Raw genomic sequence first — 23,024 nt, forward strand, 5'->3', positions numbered from 1 at the left:
AATTAATACCACTGAATGGATGAAACTGAACAAAAGTAATAATCTATACATATAAATAAAATTAGTGTCTGTTTGTAATATCAAAATAACTGTTTCTAACAAGGTGCATATCAGGAATGTTATGGATATGAAATTTCGGATACGGATTGGTTTCGGATATAGGAATGATTATTATACTGGATACGGATGCAAATATGAAATTATTTCGGATTATCCGTTAGTTTCGGATAATTTCGGTTACGGATATTTTTTTAAGGAATTTCAAAAGTAAAATACAAATAGTTAATAAAATGGTTACATAACGTGTCTCAATAAGGCTCCGCCCCTATTCCATACTATCCGAAACTTTTATTTCGGATTCGGTTACGGTGACGGATATTTTTTTATCCGATAGTAGTATAGTATAGTATAGTATAGTAGATATCCGATAGTTTCGGTTACAGTTACGGACGGTTCCCTAACATCCCTGGTGCATATGAATATAAAAACGGTACATACACCAAAATAACATTTTTTACCATTTTCGTCTGTCTGTTTGTTCCCGCTAATCTCTGAAATGGCTGGACCGAATTGGCATATAGCGGATGTAACAAGGAGTAATTTAGGCTACTTATATTTTAGAAATTTTCTTTTATTTTAGAACAATAAAGTTAAATTCCACGTGGATGTAATCGAGGGTACAGTTAGTCAGAAATAAATACAGGACTTAGTACATAAACTTTATTCGATATTTACAGATATTTTGATTAAAATTATTATTATCACTTTACAGTTTTATTTGCATACGTGCAACCACTATGTTAATACCTGAAATAAAAATATATATTAGTTGATAGTAAAAATAATCGAAATGATAATATAGAATTAGTCTGTTTATTATCTAACCAATAGACTTTCTTCACATACCTAAGTATTACGATGGTATAGTTAACACATTACTGATTATCTCGATTCTAAAATGAAAATAAATAAAATTATTCACAAAATACGAGTATGAACAAACAACGCATAAATTAATTATAAACAAGCCAATTAACCTGTTTAATCCGCATCGACCTCTTGTAATATTATTCCAAAACTGAATTAGAAAATACGACAAATTTCCATATCTTCAGAAATGTTATTGTCTTATTTCATTTGTCTTCAAAGTTTCCCAGTGTCCTGAAATTCATATTGAGAACATTAAGACCGAGTAATATGTAAAAATTAAGTGTATTTATCTCATGGTAACAGTATAATACCAGAGAAACTGTTGGTAAACCTAATAGTTCACAACACAAAGTCTGATGATAATCTTAATGAACTACTTGGAAGTAGACAGTGGTCATATGCAGAACATAACCATAAATAAATCGACGCTAAAACTCTTCCAATCGCCATTGCGGTCTCAAAGTACAATTCTATAAAAAAAACGGTGTTCAGTTGGATGACCACGCACTTTCAAGATTCATATCGTGTATATGAAACCATATAATAATAATACAAATAAATACTAAACAACAGGTTTCAAGTCATTGTTCCATCCACATGAAACTAATAACCACCGAAAACCCCATGCAACCCAACAAAACAAAAAAATCCGTTCGATGACAGGGAAACTTACCATAAAAATCGATATCTTTTCATACACACATCGTAGCAAGTGAAGTCATCATTGAGCGAATTTGGATCTTCAAAAGACACCTTCTTCCAACGACGATTAGTTGTCATTTCCTAACTTTATCAAATCTTATAGAAATGAATCGGGAAATGCTTTACCAAAACGATATGTGGGGCACCGACGCCGATCATTGTTTGAAGTTTAAATTGGTATGCAATTACAGTTATCAAGCGACGAAACTTCCTTAACCTTCTAGTTTGTAACACCACAAAATTTCATTACGTTTTACGATACGCATATATCTGTAAACCCATTATGCACACGTATATGTACATATACGTAACTATAGACAGACACTGACTTAAATCTGGATCAATAACAAAATGAGAATGAATATAATTCATACAATTCAACGGCATTTCTGCCTTCCTTAAGTTGAGTTTTAAAAGTACGCCTTCGTAGATTAAAATCAAAAATCAAAAGATCGCTCCGCATAACTATTACTATTAGTACACATAGTGACAGAGAGTAATGTATTTTCGTTTATTGTTGGTGATATAAAGCAATTCAGAAAGACTATTTTTATACGAATTACCAATTTTTGTCAATAAGTAACCTGTAGTATCAACAGCACAACACCCTAAAATGTCAACACATATCTCAGAATAAATTCCCGTCGAATTTATGTCTTATGACCACAACGCCTTTCAGGGTTAATTTCAATAAAAATAACATCTTTCACATGATCTAATCGAACTTCAAAAACCTTTTTAATCTTCTTTAATAAAATTTATTATGTTTAATCATTACACCTAATACAGCAATCATCAAGACAATTACACTAAATGAAATTAAAATACAAGTTTTTATTTCATAAGATTACATCAATGTCAACCAAAGTGGATACTTTCTAACAAACAAGAATTGAAACGAAGATTTAACTAAGCCGCATCCGAGTTTTATACAAACCCCACAACAGATTGACTTCAATATGACATATTCCTGAAAAAACAAAAATATACAATTCACTTTAGAACTATGGACAACTATACCAAAGATATGCGTTAATGTATTATTTATGACCAAATGAGTTATGAGTAGATTTTTCAATATAAAGGTTACTAATCTGGATTTATGGAAGATTACTATTTCCGGTATTTCAATCTGATTTTGATTTTGATGCCTAATCAGAAGTGTATACGCAAGAGAACTTAATAAAAGTTCCATAGTCATATCAATCTTTTCTTAAAAATACTTTCTTTCGAAAATTATTTTGTAAAAATATTTAGATCAAATAGCTAAATATTTTTATATAATAATTTACTGACAAATAAGCGATCCCAACGCCAATATAAACAACAAAATATACAAAACAAATGAGATTGACAGTTTTTAGTTTTTTATTGTTCCGATTAGATATTACTAAATAAAAATCCATCGATACTATTAAGATATATATTGCATTAACGACCAGTTCGCATACATACACAATACATTCATTCTTACAATAACGTCCACCTTCATAACTCAGAAAAATTAATACACCCTATAAGGTGATAAAATAAAAATCGAAGCACTGTTTTGGATAAAATCAATGTATGACATAACTTCATTGTATGTGCTGTTGGCTGGCGCTTAGTTACTATGGGTTACGGAGCAGTGAAAAATACCGACACTGATCTATATAAAAATTCTTTTGATCGCAAATTTCATATCAAGATTGTCAGCACTTTATAAACAAATACCTTATTTCAATTCATTAGAAATTCAGATAAAAATTGTTATATCCTCTGTTAAGTACTTCTTTTGTGTATAAAACTATACAAGTGTGATGACCATCATTCGAACACAAACTTAGACCCTATTACAACACTGGCAATATCTATCATAATATATATGTTCAACATATACAATGTATATAGGAAAAATCTACTCATGGCAAAGAATATTATCAAACATCTATTGAAAAAGTCGAAACGAACTCAATCCGCAGAATTTCCGCATATTTGGCAAAACAAAAAAAAACCCATAGATCGCTAACAACATAGATAAACCAACAAAATCTTTAACTTTTCTATAATTGAAACTCACCAACTTAATTTTTCTAAAAGAAACGGACGTCGATGGTTCTGCCATCAATGCGAGTTCTGTCGAACATTTCTGGTTGTTTAAGTTAAAGGATATTGCGAAATATAGATTATAGTATAAAATTCACGTAAATACATGTAAAAAACACAGTACGGAAAGTCTATTGGCGTACTCTTCAATAGAACTTACACAAGAGAAACGAAGAGATTACTAGCTCGTCTAGTGATGGCCAAAATCAGTATGGATCAAATATCAATAATTGTATCAAATAATTAGATTTATAGTTCATAGAAGACATGCGATGACATATAAATTTATCAACAAAGTAATAATCAAAACTACATCTGAAGATAAAGACTATAGTTTATCCTACTATTTGAAAAGGATACTAATGGCTCTCTCTGCATCCCACTCTTTGTGGAAGCGGACAATAGCTGTGTCTGGAGCAGTCATCTCTGCAAATTTCACATCGCCACACTCACTAAACTTCTCACGAATCAGCTGCCAAGTAACCGTCGGTGGCAACTAAAACAGAATAAAAGCACAAGAAATACAATCAACTTTATTTTAAAAGTTTTATATTGTACAACTCACTAACAAATCGAATAATACAAAATTTTTTATCATGACCTTCATGGTGACTATACTCACTACTATACCGGTAACACTTAGCAATGAAATGACAAGGTCCAGACGTAATATTTTATCTCTGGAATGTTAAGAGTTAAGTGGTAGTGAGGACATCACATGATGTCAATGATACCGTTCATGTGTATAGGCGATTGTTGCGACTTATTTTCAGGTGTCAGTTAGCTTGTTCGTTATTCCAGTTGAATAAAAATAAAATACAATAGAACTAAATATTGAAGTCTAAATAAACTAAATATTGTAGTCTATATTATGCTCTTAATGCGGTATTTCGACCAGATATATTAAGATAATAATCATATAAAGAATTATATCAAAGAAAAATATAGTTTACATACATTTGTGATCATAACCATGTCCGACTGCTTATCTCTGACATTAGACTGCCCAACAGGATCACGACCATATCCTTGGCCACCAACTGATACACCTAACTGCCGATTTGAACCTAAAATAAATATGATTATTAACAACATTATAAGTAGCTACTCATTCGATGATACATTCAATTATAAGTAGATTCTCATCTCGACGTCATGTAGTAGTAGAACATTATATTATACATATAAACCTTCGTCGTAAGGAATTACTCTAGTGATATATGTATACCGCATGAATATTCGTTCAATGGTTTTGTGATTATAGCAAAAAATAAAGACAGACTCGACGAAGAAGTTTCTACATGTCAAATACGGCGTTTAAGGTGTTAAAACACAGAACAAACAAGAAATTAATTTGGATTACACTATTACAAACTCGCGCACAGGCCATTGTTTAAAGAGCTATTTAACTGAAAAGAAATAGGATACAACTAAATATTATTGACCCTTAAATGTGATATATTACAAGTGCAATAAATTGAATTATTTCCTTTTATAATTAAGACTAACGACGTGTCTGTTGAAGTTACTTTTAGTGATGGATAGACATAGTTTACCGACAGGTATATTAATGTAGATTCAAAAATTATGTTAACAAAAATCTTTTTTAAATGTTATTCTTACATTTTGCATGCATATATGCATTAGCAACAATCCCTGCACTTAAATAGTTTATAATTATGAATAGTAAGAATTGTCTGAAGCTTACCTGATAGAGGTCCACTGCCCATAGCAGGGCCACTTCCTAAAACATTATTTGACAGGCCTGGGTTTCCAAGAACATTTCCTCCTAAATCTGCATTTCCTAACCCTAAGTTAGCTGTGTTGACATTTGCTTGTGCTGTCAAAACTGTTGCTAGATCATTAGCAGTTAAGCCTTGCTGCAAAAGTTGGTTTTGGAGAGCACCTAATCCAGTCAAGCCCAAAGCCTGAAATGTTTAAAATTCATTAATATGTTGTATGTAACTCTATCCTAGAACCATAGTTGAAATACATACAAAGAAAATTGTTTTCATATAAATAGTTGGGTTGCAACTGACTACCAAAAAGGCAAGTTCTGAATTATACTATTTTTTTATAATTAATACTTTTTTTTACAATATCAAAATCTATTATATTGATATTTATAATATTCATTTATTATAATTAGAGTTCTGTATGGTGTACCTTTCACACATAACATACACAATAACAGTAACCTACTTACTGAAATATAATAAAAAAAAATACCTGTAATCCTAAGTTGCCACCCAAAGCACTATTAGCATTTAATGTATTTGCTGACAATCCTGTTCCAAGACCATTCAAAGCAACTCCAGCAGCTGGTACAGCACCCAAAACACTTGCACTCAATGTATTATTTGTGTTTGCTAGACTTAAGTTGTTGGGAGTATTACTCTGTGGCAAGTTCCTAGCCACATCTCTCAAAGGTTCTCCATTGGGACCTAAGCCCAAACCAATGCCTTTTAAACCCTCTGGTAATCTAAATTCTGTCTTATCAGATACTCCCCGATCCATACGTACTGTCATCCTTCGCTCATACAACATTTGTTTATCAAACATTGATATTGCCTGTAAACAATACAGATTAAAATAAACATCAGTTAAACCTAATGTATAAAAATCGGCCTTATTACGTTTATAGAATGAACTAAATACTTAAACTAACAGAGGCCATACAAATATGTTGATTAGATAGACATGAAAGCTATGAAGTAGTCCAAATTACATATATAATGGTTAAATAAACAGGAACTATGAATGTCCCTGTGAAAATAGAAGGGAGCATGAATTTTTATTATACAGCTATGCCAAAGTAACATTAGATGTAGATAAAATAAGCTATTTTGCACTAGCTATATTGCACCTGTGAAGAGCTTGGTCTTTGCAATAATCTAGAATGATTTAGTGACTTTATTAAAAGATGGTTCTCGAAATGTGGTGCCTATGGAGAATGCTTTGTATATCTATTACTACACCTCACTAACCATTGCTTCTGTTCTCAAAAAAATGTGTAAATACTATACCTGTACAGCTTCAACAGGATGATCATATTCAATAACAGCAAATCCCCTGCTATTACCATCTTTGTCTACAGCCAGGTCAATATTTCGCACTTTGCCAGCCATTTTAAATACCTCCTTTATTTTAGCTCTGTCAGCTTTATAATCCAGCTGAAATTTAAGGTATATAGGATTACAAGGTTTTTAATATGTATAAATGAAGTGTACATACAAAAACATGAGTGACACATACTTATAGCTTTTGTAATGTTACATTTACCATGAAAGATACATATTAAGACCTCATTAACAATAAAAATAATCTATACATATAAATAAAATTGGAGTGTCTGTTTGTAATATTGTAATAACGGTTTTTTACTACATGAATATAAATACAGTACATACACCAAAATAACATTTTTTACAATTTTTGTCAGTCTGGCTGCTGATGTAATAAGGAGTAACTTAGGCTACTTTTATTATAGAAAAATCGTTTTTTTTTTAGAAAAACAAAATAAATTCCATGCAGACGAAGTCACGGGAACAGCTAGTATGTATAATAATTACAAAAGTTTGAAATTTATCATTATGCATTTTTCTATTGCATATGCACTATATAAAGAACCATCATCGCAACATTGCAGGGGTTCAGTTTTGGCCTCCTAATTATAAAAGGTTTAGGCATAATTTTGTAAAGATTTTTCATAGTTTCATACTTACATTTGCTACAAAAACTTTTTTTACAAGTGGTGGCTGCACACTAATGGAATCCAGAAACTGTAGACTGAGACCATATGTATTAAAATTCTCTGGTTCTCTGGGCTTGTTGATTCCCCATCTGCAAATAAATAAAATCTATACATATTAAAAAACAAGGAAGGAAAAGCATATCTGTCAGTATGTGATGATAATCTAAAATAACTAATATATATAACAGCTGAACATATTACTATCTAGTTTTCAACCATCAAGGAACTGGTTCCTGAGGAAGCTTCATGTGTATAATTTATTAAGGTTTTGTATAAAATGGTCAAAATATAACAATCTTCTTTGAATATGATGGAAAAATGAAGATGATTGATAGCATTCGAAAATACTGAATAATCTATTTGAGATATAATCAAATGTGGGAATATTCCTCTTTTATAGTATTCGAAAAAAGTTTGTAATTATATGTTAGTTTTAGGGACATGTTACTAGACCCAGTCTAACTTTTACATACTGATCACACAATAAGTGGTAAACTTTATTTGGACAGATACAGGGAGAACCATTATCAAATTAAATATCTTAATAATTTTAAAGCATTCCACACATATTCTAAATCTAATTTCGAGTCATGCAGACAGGGCAATCACTTGTTATATGTATAAAGATTTTAAAGTTTAAAGTGATAAAACAACTTTTGTTTTTAAAATTTTGATTGATATCATAACTTCATCACACACTAATGCATCTTTCATTAGCTATAATATGCTGCACCTTCTAGTAATGTGATGATTTTATATATTTTTATTATGACTTTAAATAAAGTTCAGTTACCTATTTAAATAAAAAACTGACTTACCCATCTTTATCTTCCCTGGGATTTCTGCCGCCACCACCACCGCCGCCTCCTGCACCTCCAGATCGCGTAGATATTGACCTATTCCTTTCTGCACCCGCAAATGTGATATTTAATACATTGTTAATTTTTTCAAAACACATTAGAAATATGATAATACAATTATAAAAATGTTTATAAAACCAATGACTAACATTTTAAATGACAATAAGTTATTTCTAATCTGTCTTTACCTGTTTGCTCTTTTAAAACCAGTTTTCTGCCATTTAATTCATATCTGTGCATAACAAAGAGTGCTTTCTTCATTGCTTCACAATTTGTAAATTCAACAACACCACACCCTCTTGGCTTTCCATTTTCATCATTGAATATCTCAACATAAGCTACATCACCAACCTGTAAAAATGTTCATTCATATCCATACTAATATTATAAATGTGAAAGGAACTGTTTGTCTGTCTCACTTTCACACCAAAGCTATGTTAATGTAAATGAAATTTTGTACACATATAGTCTTGATAAAAGATATAGGCTTCTTTTCAATGTGAAAAAAGGGTTGTAAGTGTTGATAACGGAGATGAAGGATATTATGAAAGTATTATTTTTAAAGCTTAAGAAATTTAGAAATCTACATTTTTAGGCTGTTAATTAAACTTAAATAAATATGACATTCAAATTTATAAAAATGTTACCCTTAAGGGGATAAAAGTTTGTCACCTATATATATACACACATACTTATATACATACATATGTATATAAAATATGTGGTTCCCAAATAGTTTTTGCTGTGTATCACTTCAAAAAAGACATCAAAGCTTGCATACCCCTTATTGTAGCAATCATACTAATATTATAAATGTGAAAGTTTGTGAGTGTGTGTGTGTTTTACTGATACCCGCACATAGCCCTTGATGCGACTTCACATATCCCTGTTCACATACCACTCATCGGGAAAAACTGGGCTAATTATAGAATATTTTTTCTTTTTTTAGTGAACATAGAGTATAATATAATTACATGACTAGACTACAAATTAACTTTCAATTTAAATAATTTGTCGTGGGATTGGATAGCGTAGAATATATATGGGAGATAGCTAGGAATAACAAATTTTAATTATACTACTTACAAATAAAATCGATCATGCTGTGAGTTTTTATTTTATGGATACAACTTATTAAAAACTCTGTCAAATTTATTACGGTGACAAGTACTCCAATTGAAAATGAAAGTAAAATTATAAAAATTAACCTTTTCTTTAAACAAATCTTTCAATTCTGTCCAACGAAATTCATAGGGAATGTTAGAAACAAACACTCGTTTTCCATTTGGGTGATCCCGGTCGTTTGAGCGGTCTCGAATTGCATCCGAAAACCGTGAAGGCCTATCGCCGCGTCTAGATCTATCGCGTTCCTTTTCTCTTTGATTATCCATTAGAAATTAACCTACAAAACAAAATGTAGATTCATATTCATTGTTAGTATAAAATTAGGACTTATTATTGATTAAAATTAAATAGAAATTAACATGGATCTTCATATCAATCTCTTTTCATTGCTAATACCGGCATCCAAAAATTTATTTTCAGTTCAAATCTTTATTATAGGTACAATAATAAACAACTTACCGTTTCACAAAGAATTACAGTTACACGATACAATAAGTACACGCAATAAAATTGTGTAAAGCGGTAAAAAAATAAATAATCTGATATAATCAAATAAACGTTTAAATTTATTTGGTTTGGTAGTTTGGTAGAGTACATGCATACAAAATGGCGCGCGTTAGGGATGCTCAATATTAATTTATTGTTATCGATATTTGTTAGACATCGATGTTTCGAACACTGATTCTATTAGCGCCTTAAGAAATAATAACATTGGTAAACCAAGCAACCAAATCAACGAAAACTATGTTCTCCCTAGATCGTGTTTTATTACATTAATATTTATCACACTAGATTAAAGTTGGAATCGATATCATAATCTGCTTTACTAACATCGATAATTTTATACTATCGCTATGGATGTACGGTTTGTTGTAATGCGTAAATACTTTAACCATAAAGATAAACAGTACATATGTGTATATTGTACCTATATCAACAGTATTATTTCTATTAATATAGGTATAAAAATATGACTACATTAATACGAGAATATGAGAAAAAGGTTCGCTGTTTAGCGAAACTCATTCGAAACTCCGAAGGTGACGCCACGATTTTATAACACAAGTAATATAAATGTAAAAAATATTTTGAAAATCTATCACATATTTTGTGCGCTTAAAATGTATGTGATGTACTATATATAATAAAAGTTTATGGAATATTTAACCAAACTTTAAATATAGAATTATTTAAACCAAGTAATGTTGCCTTAATGAAAAGAAGTTAAAATAACAAGTATAGAAAATTATTTCCTGTTAATAGCCATTAATGTATAAAGTGGTATAAAGCGTACTAACTTGTTTTCTATCCTACAACCGTAATGCCAATACTTATGTAATACGTTCACAATTCACATAAATACGAACTGAAATAAGCATTACTCGTAATGTAATAATAAAGTTATAGCATAAATAATTTTCAGTACTATTAAAACGGTATCTATCTACTTATCTTTTTAAAAATGAAATATATATAAAATACGTATTAATCTGTTATAAAAACAGATTTACGTTAAATGGAACGTTTTTAAATACGTATCAAGCGCTATCTATCGGCAAGTTTCAACTTTTGTTTGCTCCACGGTGACACACGCACACATTCATGAGTTTGATTGTATTGCTTCATAAATATTTTTCGCCTACGATAGCCATGCAGGAGGCGGCCTCCGTTACAATTTTATTATATTAAGTAGTTTTAATACATCACAAATTATGGAGCAGAGTAAATCTAATTCACCGAAATTATTTGTGTGCACCGCCATAGAAAACAAGGATGATATAGAGGAGGTACAGTGTTCAATTTCGCAGTTTCCCAACAAAGAATCGTTTAGTCAGCCATGTACAACTAGACTTTCTGATATTGACGACAGTGGCGCTGTTGTATACTTGGCGCGAAATTCAATTTATATAGTGTTTGACAAATTTTCCTGTTATCTTTATATTTCACTTTTACGTTTTCAGAGATACGAAAGAGCCTACAATTACTTTCAGTCCTTGGTAGCTGATTGTAGTGAGAAAGAAGCTCATGACGCATTAAATAATGCCGTCTGCAAGAATCATGAAGAGGTGTCACTAGGAATGCTGATGTCCATCCTCACTGAACCCCATAATGCTACCAAATGCTACAGGGACCTTACTCTAATCACTAGAGATGGTTTATTATGTGTACTAAATAACCTATCTAATTTGATTCTAGACAGGTATTTGAAATTTCAAGACACTACTCGCAATCAGCTTCTTTGGTTGATAAAGGAAATGATAAGAAATGCTGTCACTGGAGTAGACAGTGTCTGTTGGAATCTGATGAGATATGCATCAGGAGGTGACAATTCACCAAAAAATATAATCTTAGTAGAATCTCTTTTGGATATATATATTGAAAATCGGGTATGGTTAGATAAATTCCCAGTACTTATTTGCATGGTGGTGTATACATACTTAAGATTAATTGAAGATCATAATATACCACAATTAATGAGTTTAAGACAGAAAGAAGTGAATTTCGTCATTACTCTAATAAGGGAACGTTTTGCAGATGTGTTAAACCTTGGTAGGGATTTGGTCCGTTTACTCCAGAATGTTGCTCGTATACCAGAATTCAGTCAACTTTGGCAAGATATTTTGATGAACCCTAAAACATTATGTCCAACTTTTACAAATGCCTTGCAATTGTTACAATCAAGAACATCTCGTAGATATTTACAGTCTAGACTAACACCTGACATGGAAAGGAAACTAGTCTTTCTAACATCTCAAGTAAGGTTTGGCCATCATAAAAAATATCAGGAGTGGTTTCAAAGACAATATCTTGCCACTCCAGAATCACAATCCCTCAGAAGTGACATGATAAGATTCATTGTTGGTGTTATACATCCTACAAATGAACTACTTTGTTCCGATATCATTCCAAGGTGGGCTGTCATAGGATGGCTTCTCACAACTTGTACATCAAATGTAGCTGCATCAAATGCTAAACTTGCTCTATTTTATGATTGGTTATTCTATGATCCTGAAAAGGACAATATAATGAACATTGAACCTGCTATTCTTGTCATGCATCATTCAATGAGATCACATCCAGCTGTAACAGCAACATTATTGGACTTTTTATGTCGAATCATTCCAAATTTTTATCCTCCATATGCTGACAAAGTGAAGCAAGGAATATTTAATTCACTACAACAAATAATTGAAAAAAGAGTGCTGCCTAATTTACAACCTTTGTTTGACTCACCCAAATTAGACAGGGAATTGCGAACAACTGTAAGAGAAACTTTCAAAGAATTTTGCAGCAATGGTAATGGTGAAGGTGTATCAGGAACTCGAGAAGAGGGTAGTGAAGAAGGAGGTCCCATACCAAGAGGGGGTCCAGACGAACCTGCATTTTCAGATGACGAAGATGAAACTCCTACAAATATAGCAGAAGATACTGATGATGATGACTTGCCATTGTCTGAAGTCCGTGCACGTGAGCGTCCAGAATTAGCTGCCGCAATGCCTCTAATGTTAAGACCATTAGCTGAGACACTTTTAGATGAACGATCATCTAGTGCTGCCACCACTCTACTTAATGCCTGTAGTTCTCCAATGCCAACGCCAACTGCACTTGCTGACCTCTTCGCTGCTGCAATACAAGATGCACCTCCTTTACGAATCAGTCGCTGTCCTACCCCAGCAGAACTTGATTCTGCAATGAATTCGCCACTGTTTTCCATGTTCCCATATCTTTCTGTGACTGGAGAATGGACTGAGGCAAAACGAAAGCTTATACTGGAAACTTTAAAAGAAATTCATAGTCAGAATTCATTTCCCTCTGTAGGATTATATTTGTTGTTTTATTTAAGAGTATGCTATGAACGTGAATGTCGTGGCGAACGTGACTTAGGACGAAGACGAGAAGTGAAATTCAAATCAGAAATGTATAGCGAGTATTGTAGTTATTTGGAACTAAAATTAGGCGACAGTTTAGCAGACGATTTTGAAAAATGTCAGGAATGTGATGCTAATGTTCTCGTTTGGTTGATACCTGATGTCTACCGAGAATTCAAAGATCAAGCACAAAATCATATAAGACTGTTACATGCTGTAGTTTCTACATTAGATGCTGCCCAATTACAACGGTTGGTTTGTCTTACGTTGCAAGGGAATTTAATGATGTTCAAGTCTGACGACTTTACAAGTATGCTGTCTACCAGTCTTGAGTGGGAGACGTTTGAGCAGTATTGTCTTTGGCAACTTTTAACTGCACACGATATTTCAGTTGAAGATGTTTTACCAATAATACCTAAGCTGTCCTATAAAGACCATGCTGAGGCTCTAACATCAGTGTTACTTATGCTGAAGCAAGAAAAGCCCACCACCGATGTTTTGCGACAGTTGTTCTGTAGATCCATAGACGAAGATGACACTTTTGTAGTATCCACAGTAATGTATTGGTGTCAGGACTATGAAGATAAAGTAGGCGATTTAGTATCAGTCTTGCTGAATACGCGATATCCAGGCACAAGCCCTAACAAAAGAAAACGCCCAAGCAAACACAACATACCACCAAACGCTCCTCCTTCTGCTGAACTGGTAAATATACTCATCTGCATTACTTATTTCTACAGATATTATTTAAAACATACCAAATCAATATATGAATTAGGTATTAATAATAACTTAATATAAAAATATTTCTTTTTTAATTGATGAGATAAGATTTTTTTGAGATCCCTAGTCTATTTAGGCAATTTTTTTAATAGGACTCATTCAAAATATAGGTATATATATACTGCATAAAAAATTAACCCAAGTTTTATTTAGGATTTTATTTCAAGCCAGAACTAGTAGTGATTGGTCTGTGACATTGGTCAGATCTTCTTTCCGAATACCTGTAATAGTAGAATTAATAAAGCACCATTTAGTCTCAAGTTAAGCAGATCTTACGATGATGTTACGGGTACTAGACAGTTGATAGAAATACAATCCATTGGAAGGCAGTATGCTAAACTCATAGAGACTGTCTAAAAAAACCATATAAATCAACTCAATATTAAGGATAAAAAGACACTGTAAATTGTTAGTTTATATATTGCACACAACAAATATACAATACCTTTAAGATATATAAGACCTCTTTTTAGTTCGATTTGTTAAATATGTAATTTTAATACTTATTTATCCACTAGGTACTGGGCCACTTGGAACAACTGAGGGTATGTTGTGTAGAACAAGCTGACATGTCAATTTTCAACATGCAATGTATGCAGAAAGCACTGCAACAAGCTCAATCGAATAGTAATGATAATATAAGGGTAAGTCTTTATTCAAATATATTAAAATAAATCTAGAATGAGTCACAAAAGCAGCAAACGGAATTCTGTGATCTGTCTACCCTTAAGAGAAAACGGCGAATACAATATAATTATAATAAAAATATTGGTTACAATCAGTTATTTAGTATACACAAGAATAATCATAAAAACATCACGCAATAAATTACTATGTGTATACACATACACATGGAGTTTACAAGTGAGGCACTTGTAGCCGGGCTTGATATAGACATACACAGTTAAATCACAAACTTACCTTCTGCATCATATATCAATTACCCAATTAAGCTGCCAGCTATTTTAAATATTGTTTGTGTTTAGTAAATATGTTACTTACGCAATAAATACGTTGCTTGCATATATTATTGATATTTTGTTATAGATTCGATGATACCATATTGTATTTACGATTTATCTTTAAAACATGTTTTATAACTTTAAGATATAGTAGGTATTTTAAATGCATATGAAGTATTTTAATTTTCAGAGACAATATAGTGATTTATTCTGTCTTGCTTTGGAAGATGAATTACCAATATCAAGGCGAGCTAGAAAATTAATTTTAAATTCGATGCCTATCAATCAAAACTTGCATTCATCTAATGAAGACAGTGAGGTATGCATCCATATATATATATGTCTATCGTTTTTTAGTTCAGTTAACCATTCATTAATAAAAATTAGTTTTTTTTTTCCAAATTAAGAATGTTGTTAATAATGTTAAATAAGGGCTTTTAAGTTTACATGCCTGTATTTGACAGGCATGTAAACATGTCTTATGTAATTATGTCATAACTAGCAGTGCTCGCGGTTTCACACGAGTTAAATTTCAATAAAAAAATATAGCCTATGTGTTATTCAGATGCATAAGCTATATTGCTTTAAAGTTTCATCAAAATCCGCACAGTAGTTTTTGCGTGAAAGAGTAACAAACATCCGTACTCAGAAACTTTCGCATTTATAATATTAATTAAGATTAGAACAACAAGAATGATTAATTGGAAATGTACTTATTTTCCAGGAGGATGAAATTGTCAAGCCTAAACAAGCAAAACGTCGAAAGAAGGCTATTTCCGATAGTGATTGACATATCTCGCGTAGAAAGAATGGTAATTTTAGACACCAAAGTGCAACTCAACAATACAATAAATATTAGTATTGTAAAATACAGAATAATTGTTTGTTACCTTATATTATTACACAGACCAGGTCCAATTCCAAGAATGGAACCTGATTTCGTGACTCATCTGTAAATGTTATGTTGTAACCGCCCCTTAACATGATAATATTGCTGTAATTTAATATTTTTATGCACTGTATATTAAGTAAGAAGTAGATCCATTATTCCGCATGACGTGACCACTTAATGTACAAAACCAAACTGCTACTTTGTACAATGTATGTGACTCTGTGCATTGCGCATATGTAATTTAGCTAGTATAATATAAATAACTGGAAATATTATTTCTATTAAAGCGCTATAGATTGGTTTTGTGCAATTTCTTTTGCCAATTAGGATAACAATGAACGTTGTCACTGGTCATGCACTGTAAATTTTAGCACAGTAGATTTTATGTGTAAAGTTAGGTACCTTATTGTTGTACAGTTTTTTTAATTCCGATTATCGTGTCGACTTATGTTAAGTATAAGATGACCAAGAATTTTATTCAAAGGATATTGCGATTTTGAAATACATTTTACACTAAGATCAATAAAGTATTTCCCCTTTGTTCGTAGTTTCATTTTGCACAGCTTGGGTTATTCTATAAAAGTAAAACAATTTGCAGATATTATATTTTTAATTTTGTTTTAGTAAAGACAAACGGGTCGTTTTAATTATTTCAATAATCGACACAGAATAATTCTGTAATACGTACAAAACAGATATATTAACAAAATGACTGCATAAAATCGGACAAGGTAACTTAGTGATGTGATATGACTCATTTGATTTATAATCTAATAACAATATTTTGTATAGTGCTTAATAAAAAATGCTAAAAAGGACAATCGAGTAAATATTGTTATTACTAAATTTATTCTTAGTTGTAAACCTATTCATTATTAACTCCGCAATAAAAAAATTCTGTTTCTGAATTGTCTCTATGTGTGTATTTTATTATTTTAACAACTCTCCGATTTGATTTTGAACGCGTCTATAGATTTTTCAAATAATTTAATATTGTACTCGACTATCGCATGTCGACAATAAATTGACATAAAAGCAATATTGATATTTACAACGGAGAGAGGTAAGGGAATAAAATATTTAATATTAACATTTACAAATTTCGACGCTGTTCACAAGGGTCACAACACAAAAATCAGTATCTTCCAAAATTATTCCTACAACGCTAATTATAGTTTATGCTGACGAGAGACTAAGTATCCTTTGTTGCCGTTATTTTGTCCCTTAGATATAATAGCATTATGTATATAAATTGAAGGAATATATCTTACCGAATCATTTTATGAATTAATGTTTTTATATTATTTTGTTCAATTCTGAAACTAACTTTAGCATTTATGAGACCAAAAATTATCAGTGTGAAAAACTGACTCTCTTCTAGTCATCACATGTCGACCGTTATTATATCTACACCCATACTGCGACACGTGTTTTGCCTCACTAGTTCAGATAGTTTGAAAGCCTGGTATTGACTATTCGAGGATCAGACCGTAGTGTATTCATTGTCTGAAGATGAAACATACATACATACGCAGATGAAGGTCCTTTTAAGCAATATTGGAGCATTTCACAGTTGTAATAGCGAACTATAAAATTAGCTTGTAAGTGTAACTTTCATAATCGTAAACCGATTTTATCGAGTTACAATTGAAAATGATTAGCAGCTAGGTACTTACATAATAAATAATGTCGGTCTAATAAAATCACAAATTCTTATTAAACGACATTTAATTGAGTCCGTATTGAATTTAATTGAATATTCGTTCATTAAAGTACTAACTGACAATACTATCTTTAGTCTTGATTATGTTTCAAAGAACGTTAAAGTTACGTATAAAAATGAAATGGAATGAATATAGGGCTAAAACTCGCTGTACTTCCTGTATATACATGAATGATTAAGTATATGCCGCCCATGACTCTATACTACAGTCTGTTTTTAAATGTTTTATAAAATATACATACTAATTTATATTATACAAGAGGCAGGTAGTGTGTGAATTCTGAAATATATTTTGATACAACAATATTATATTCAATAATATCAATAGTTTATTCATTTTATATTATTGCACTTTAAATAAACACCCACATATTATTTGATAGTAAGGTATAATTTAATAAAATAATTGATATTAATTATAAGTAATTAATATTAATTTCCAATAATGCCTCAATACTATTTAAGAATCGTAATAAGCTGGCAACATAGGTAATGTCAAATTTATCTCCGTGATAAAAAAAAAACAGAAAAGTCCGTTATGCAGTCAGTGACCTATTAGAATTCCTGGATATACAAAATTAATCCAATTAGAATAATGTAAAGCGAAGTTTTAACTTCTCTATAGTGTAAATTGATAATCATCATCATCATCATCGCAGCCCGGAAGACGTCCACTGCTGGACATAACTCTCATATATTTCAAATTAATGACATTTCATTTCCACTAAACATGAACACGTCACAGTAATTATTGCGTAAATGTATCCCGAGTTACTTACATAATTTCACGTAATGCAATGAATTAAAAAATAGAATACATTTAAATAAAGCTAAAGTTTTCCTTGCTTATATCTCTGTCTTGCTTGCGCTTTGCTGTATTTAGTCTTTTTTTCGGGTAAAGTAGTATCTTTTTCTTCAGAAACGCCATTTACACCTGAAACGATAGTAGATTTAATTGTGTATTAAATAGTTAGTTCTTTCGGCAAGACAAAGGTCCAGACGTGAAAATAGATAACTGTGACTATCAGTTATCTAATATTATGTAATTTTACCAAGACCTCTGTCTAAAATAATTTGCTCAATGATTTTTAGATAGGTTAATAAATTAACAATTTAAAATCTAAAATGAAGAATTATGAATTATGCATACCTAAGTCCTCAGGTGGTTGTAGAGATTTACCGGCGCTCCACGCTGTCATCAAAGTGACGGATTTACCTATTGCCCACCCTATAGCTGCGAGGGCAAATGCGAATACTACCATGCTGAGTGGGTGCTGAAAGAATTATTTATTTATTTAAAATCTATAATTTAAACAATTAATAAATGCTAATACAGTAAAAGTTCCTTATTCGCGCTTCCTTCATTTGCGAATTAAAACATTGCGACCCAATTCCTATATTTGCGGCAAAAATTCGTTAATCATATATATGTATATTTGTTTTTTTTTTGCACCGCATAATATTTATATTAAAAACAACATAAATTACATATTATTATATTTATTTCGCGGCATATTTATGGAACACATACCCCGCGAATTAAGGAGAACGAAAAGAGATTTTACTGTATTAAGTTATGGGAGAGGGAGGGAAGGAGTTAAAAATGGCAAATATTAACATAATATATGACAAGCCATATATGTATTTATTCTGCCCTCATCAAAAATATTCTATTACAACACTTGGGTAAAGGAGAGAAGACGTACCTAGCTACTACCATTCATCATTAATTTATTAAAGTATCCAAATTAAACCAGGTCACTGTCAATTGTAATATTCCATGGATATTAGATAATAATCGTTATACAAATAAATAAAATGAAAACTTTTCACTAAATACATATGAATGTATATGTTAGGGGCAATTTGATAAGTCAGGGCACTATTAATAATGGCCGGTCTGTATTCATAATGTCGGACTCAATTGGACAATTTGATTAAAACAGATGAATGATTAAACACTTTTCCCGGCCATTATGAATAGTGTCCATCCTATTTTGGGCAAAGTAATAAAATAGGTGAACTGTAGTATTTTTATTTATTAAATGAAATTAAACTTAATTTCATGAAAGTCAATAAAAAATAAACTATTGAACATGGCAGTTAAAATTTAAACAGTTAAAAATGTAATAGCATAAACCTAACCTAACCGGAATTATTCATACTGCCCGGTCCAAGTGATAAATTCAAGGTATTATATTTCATACACTGACATAATATAAATAATGACTGAATAATGCCCGACGGCCCGTGGTCCATGTAATACATGGACCACGGGCCGTCGGGCATTATTAATAATTGCCGATCAAAGTGATAAATTTATCATTTCGCCCATCGCTTTTGGACATTATTAATAATGGACAGTCCTTATTAATAATGCCCCGTTAATCACGTCGCCCATAACCTATATATGCTGTATGATACTTATATATAAAAAAAATATATGCTTAATATAACAAATGCTTATGTTTGCTCTTGCTAATCTCTGAAAGGGCTGGACCGACTTTGTTGGAGCTTTCACTTCCAGATCGCTAATGCTATAAGGAATAATTTTGACTACTTTTATTTTAGACATTTTATTTATTTCAATAAAAAATACTCCATGTCGACATAGACATGGGTAATAACTAGTAATAGATAAACATCACATACAATTATTGATCTAATAATAATGAATTAGAGTACTTACAATCAATGTTGGATTTGCAGTTAAAGTGTAGTCTAATAAAACAATACCTATACCCATAGCCAAACCCAGGCATGTGCAAATCCATATAATGTTTTGATTATCTATAAAGAGAAACAGATTGCATAAACTTTCTATTCTTTTCTTTTTCATAAACATTACTTCACTCTAGTTGAATCTGGTAATCGAAAAAAAGCAATAAACATATTTACATGGACTTTAAAACAGAAGTATGAATAAAAAATTTAAAAATAGTTCTCATTTAAAAAAATAGTTCTAATCTGTCTAATATTTGAACTGTAAAGAACTAAAAATTCATAGCTGCTTTCATAATTAAAAAAATGTGACTAAATATGGTAATAAGTAAACATGGTTTTTATTAGGTGTTAGTTCTTATGAGACTATTAAAGGCTTGCGTTTAAGAGTCTGTATTAGTTAATAACTTAGCACACCACTTTACTTCTATATATATGTATAGTAACAGATTTTTATTCCTCACATGGTACAGACATTTGAATTCACAGCTATTGACTGTTTGTATTGATTTGGGTGTTTTACATATTTATGTTTTTTATTTTATACCTATATAATATGTAGTTACAAAAAACTAAGTATATCCATCTGTTGTCTAGTAACACAAACTCTGCTTAGATTGGGACTAGATGATGCAATCCAGTGTCACAATTATATTTTTTATATTAATTAAAAGTGATGTAGCATGAAGACCATTCATTGTATACAACCATTTATGTTGCTTTTATGACATTTATTTAAACATTATTATTTTACCTTAACATACACACAGATAACCAGACAAACTAATCATTTTTACCTAGTCAACATTTTATCATAAGTAAAGAAGACAGTGCAAAAGAAATGTAAACAAAAGATAATTGAGTATTGTAATATTGAAATTTATGTAATAGAAAAACTGATAAAAATAGCTTATATATAAGAAAATTGAATTAATTAATTAATTAATGCTGAGTTCTAACCAAATAAGGAACATACCTTTTAGTTTCCGTTTTTGCATATCAGTAATATTTTTAATAGACTCTATCAACTTAGGGTTATGTGGTTCGAGTTGTAAGGCCCTTGTATATGATATAATAGCCTCATCATATAAACCACTCGCTGATTCCACTTCAGCTCTTCGAAAATATCCCTGTAAAACAGAATTTATTTAATTAGTTTTTATTGCCAGAAGTTTGGGCTATAATGAGCATCATTATTACCTTAATGCTAAACAGCCTATACAGCCTTATTATTTTTAAAAGTTAGACATGGTAAGAAAAACAGTAATAAATGTTATAAATTTTCTTAACTATTTTTTCTACATTTTATATTCTGTAAGGTACAATATAGGTGTAATAAAAAGTTATGTTTGTATGTAGTGATGTAGTCTTTGAAACAAGTATCTATATGTGAGAAGATTTATGACACTATATGAAACAAAAGTAACAAGCTAGTCATTACAATGAATATTCTACCTTAGTCCATTGTGGTTGTAACCTTATTGTCTCATTAGCATCCTGAAGTGATAAATAATGTTGATCCAATTTCAAAAAAGCAAATGACCTGTTGCTATATAAAACGTAATTGTTAGGATCCATTTTAATTGCATGAGTATAGTGAAGGACTGCCTCAATGAACTTTCCTTCTTTAACACAATCATTTCCTTTGTTTCTCAAGTCTTCGACACTGGTAGGGGTGCTACTTTTCTTATTATCCTCCATGATTCAATTCTTTTGTAAAATTTTATCAAATAATAAGTAATTTAATATCTAAGTATTCCGCTTAGAATAAGTGTAATTAAATATTTTATTATTAAAATAATAACTTATTTTCTACCATTCCATATTTGTTTGTAGTAGTCTTTATAATATAAGTATACAGAGAAAGGTTAAAATATTAAAAATAGCTATATAATATAATAAAATCAAATAATACCGAATTACTAACTAAATTGACAGTTTGACACTGAATAAAACTGTTTTGTGACGTGACTGACTGCATTCGCTAGCATATTAGTGTTCTGTGCTGCAATCTGTCAGACTATGGACTGAATAGATAAAGTGCCAATGAGTGTTGCTAACTGGATTAATACAAAATGCCAATTGCCAACGTCATTTTTATTTTTATTTTTCTCTTCTTTGGCAAGAGGCTAGTGTTGCCTATTATGCCACTAAAAACAGGAAACGAGACGGGATAATGGAAAGGAACGGGTTAAATTTTGAATATACTCGGAATTAGTGATCATGGGTTTTAAAGTTTAATGTTATTATAGGAAATAAAAGACGCAAGAGATTTATAAATTATAGGATTAGGATGAGCTAATAGGCATACAATGGATGAAGGAAAAGGAATTTCTAATGAGATGAGTGTCTCTATAAATGAAGAACGATCGTAAGAGGAGCAGGAAAACACAATATGATTTAGATCACCCACATCTTCTCCACATTCACAGATATTATTGTCTTTTATACGTAGTTTTGTTAAATGTTCAGGGCTGCAAACATGACCAATTCGCATACGAATCAAAACACTAGTTGATCTTTTATCAAGTTGTAATTTGAAAAACCACGGTTTAAGAGGTATTAACGGTTGGACTAAACAGTAGTTTCCCGTTAATTTTGCTACTTATTGTCCAATC

The 23,024-nt window shown here is 31.1% G+C and overlaps 3 protein-coding genes across 3 annotated transcripts; 1 reads left to right on the forward strand and 2 right to left on the reverse strand.

The window, feature by feature from the left end:
* Window positions 1-2,376: 2,376 nt before the first annotated feature.
* On the reverse strand, window positions 2,377-10,068 carry LOC131849604 (myelin expression factor 2). Its single transcript, XM_059199715.1, has 12 exons — window positions 9,916-10,068; window positions 9,540-9,733; window positions 8,520-8,682; window positions 8,290-8,377; window positions 7,443-7,560; window positions 6,744-6,890; window positions 5,947-6,288; window positions 5,426-5,645; window positions 4,675-4,784; window positions 4,078-4,213; window positions 3,692-3,760; window positions 2,377-2,602 (listed from the first exon to the last, which is right to left on the reverse strand). The coding sequence occupies exons 2-11, from the start codon at window positions 9,720-9,722 to the stop codon at window positions 3,705-3,707; spliced, it is 1,563 nt and encodes a 520-aa protein (XP_059055698.1). The 5' UTR covers window positions 9,723-9,733; window positions 9,916-10,068; the 3' UTR covers window positions 2,377-2,602; window positions 3,692-3,704.
* A 1,020-nt stretch (window positions 10,069-11,088) lies between these two features.
* Window positions 11,089-16,502, forward strand: LOC131849482 (integrator complex subunit 3). The gene is made up of 5 exons (XM_059199566.1): window positions 11,089-11,243; window positions 11,418-14,030; window positions 14,627-14,752; window positions 15,261-15,389; window positions 15,795-16,502. The coding sequence occupies exons 1-5, from the start codon at window positions 11,169-11,171 to the stop codon at window positions 15,858-15,860; spliced, it is 3,009 nt and encodes a 1,002-aa protein (XP_059055549.1). The 5' UTR covers window positions 11,089-11,168; the 3' UTR covers window positions 15,861-16,502.
* Window positions 16,503-18,374: 1,872 nt separating this feature from the next.
* LOC131849493 (uncharacterized) lies at window positions 18,375-22,363 on the reverse strand. The gene is made up of 5 exons (XM_059199576.1): window positions 21,862-22,363; window positions 21,383-21,536; window positions 20,375-20,475; window positions 18,836-18,959; window positions 18,375-18,619 (listed from the first exon to the last, which is right to left on the reverse strand). The coding sequence occupies exons 1-5, from the start codon at window positions 22,105-22,107 to the stop codon at window positions 18,516-18,518; spliced, it is 729 nt and encodes a 242-aa protein (XP_059055559.1). The 5' UTR covers window positions 22,108-22,363; the 3' UTR covers window positions 18,375-18,515.
* Window positions 22,364-23,024: the final 661 nt, after the last annotated feature.

This window comes from Achroia grisella, unplaced genomic scaffold (genome assembly GCF_030625045.1).
Source record: "Achroia grisella isolate CSIRO2021 unplaced genomic scaffold, CSIRO_AGI_Agris_v1 utg1111, whole genome shotgun sequence".
Lineage (NCBI taxonomy): Eukaryota > Metazoa > Arthropoda > Insecta > Lepidoptera > Pyralidae > Achroia > Achroia grisella.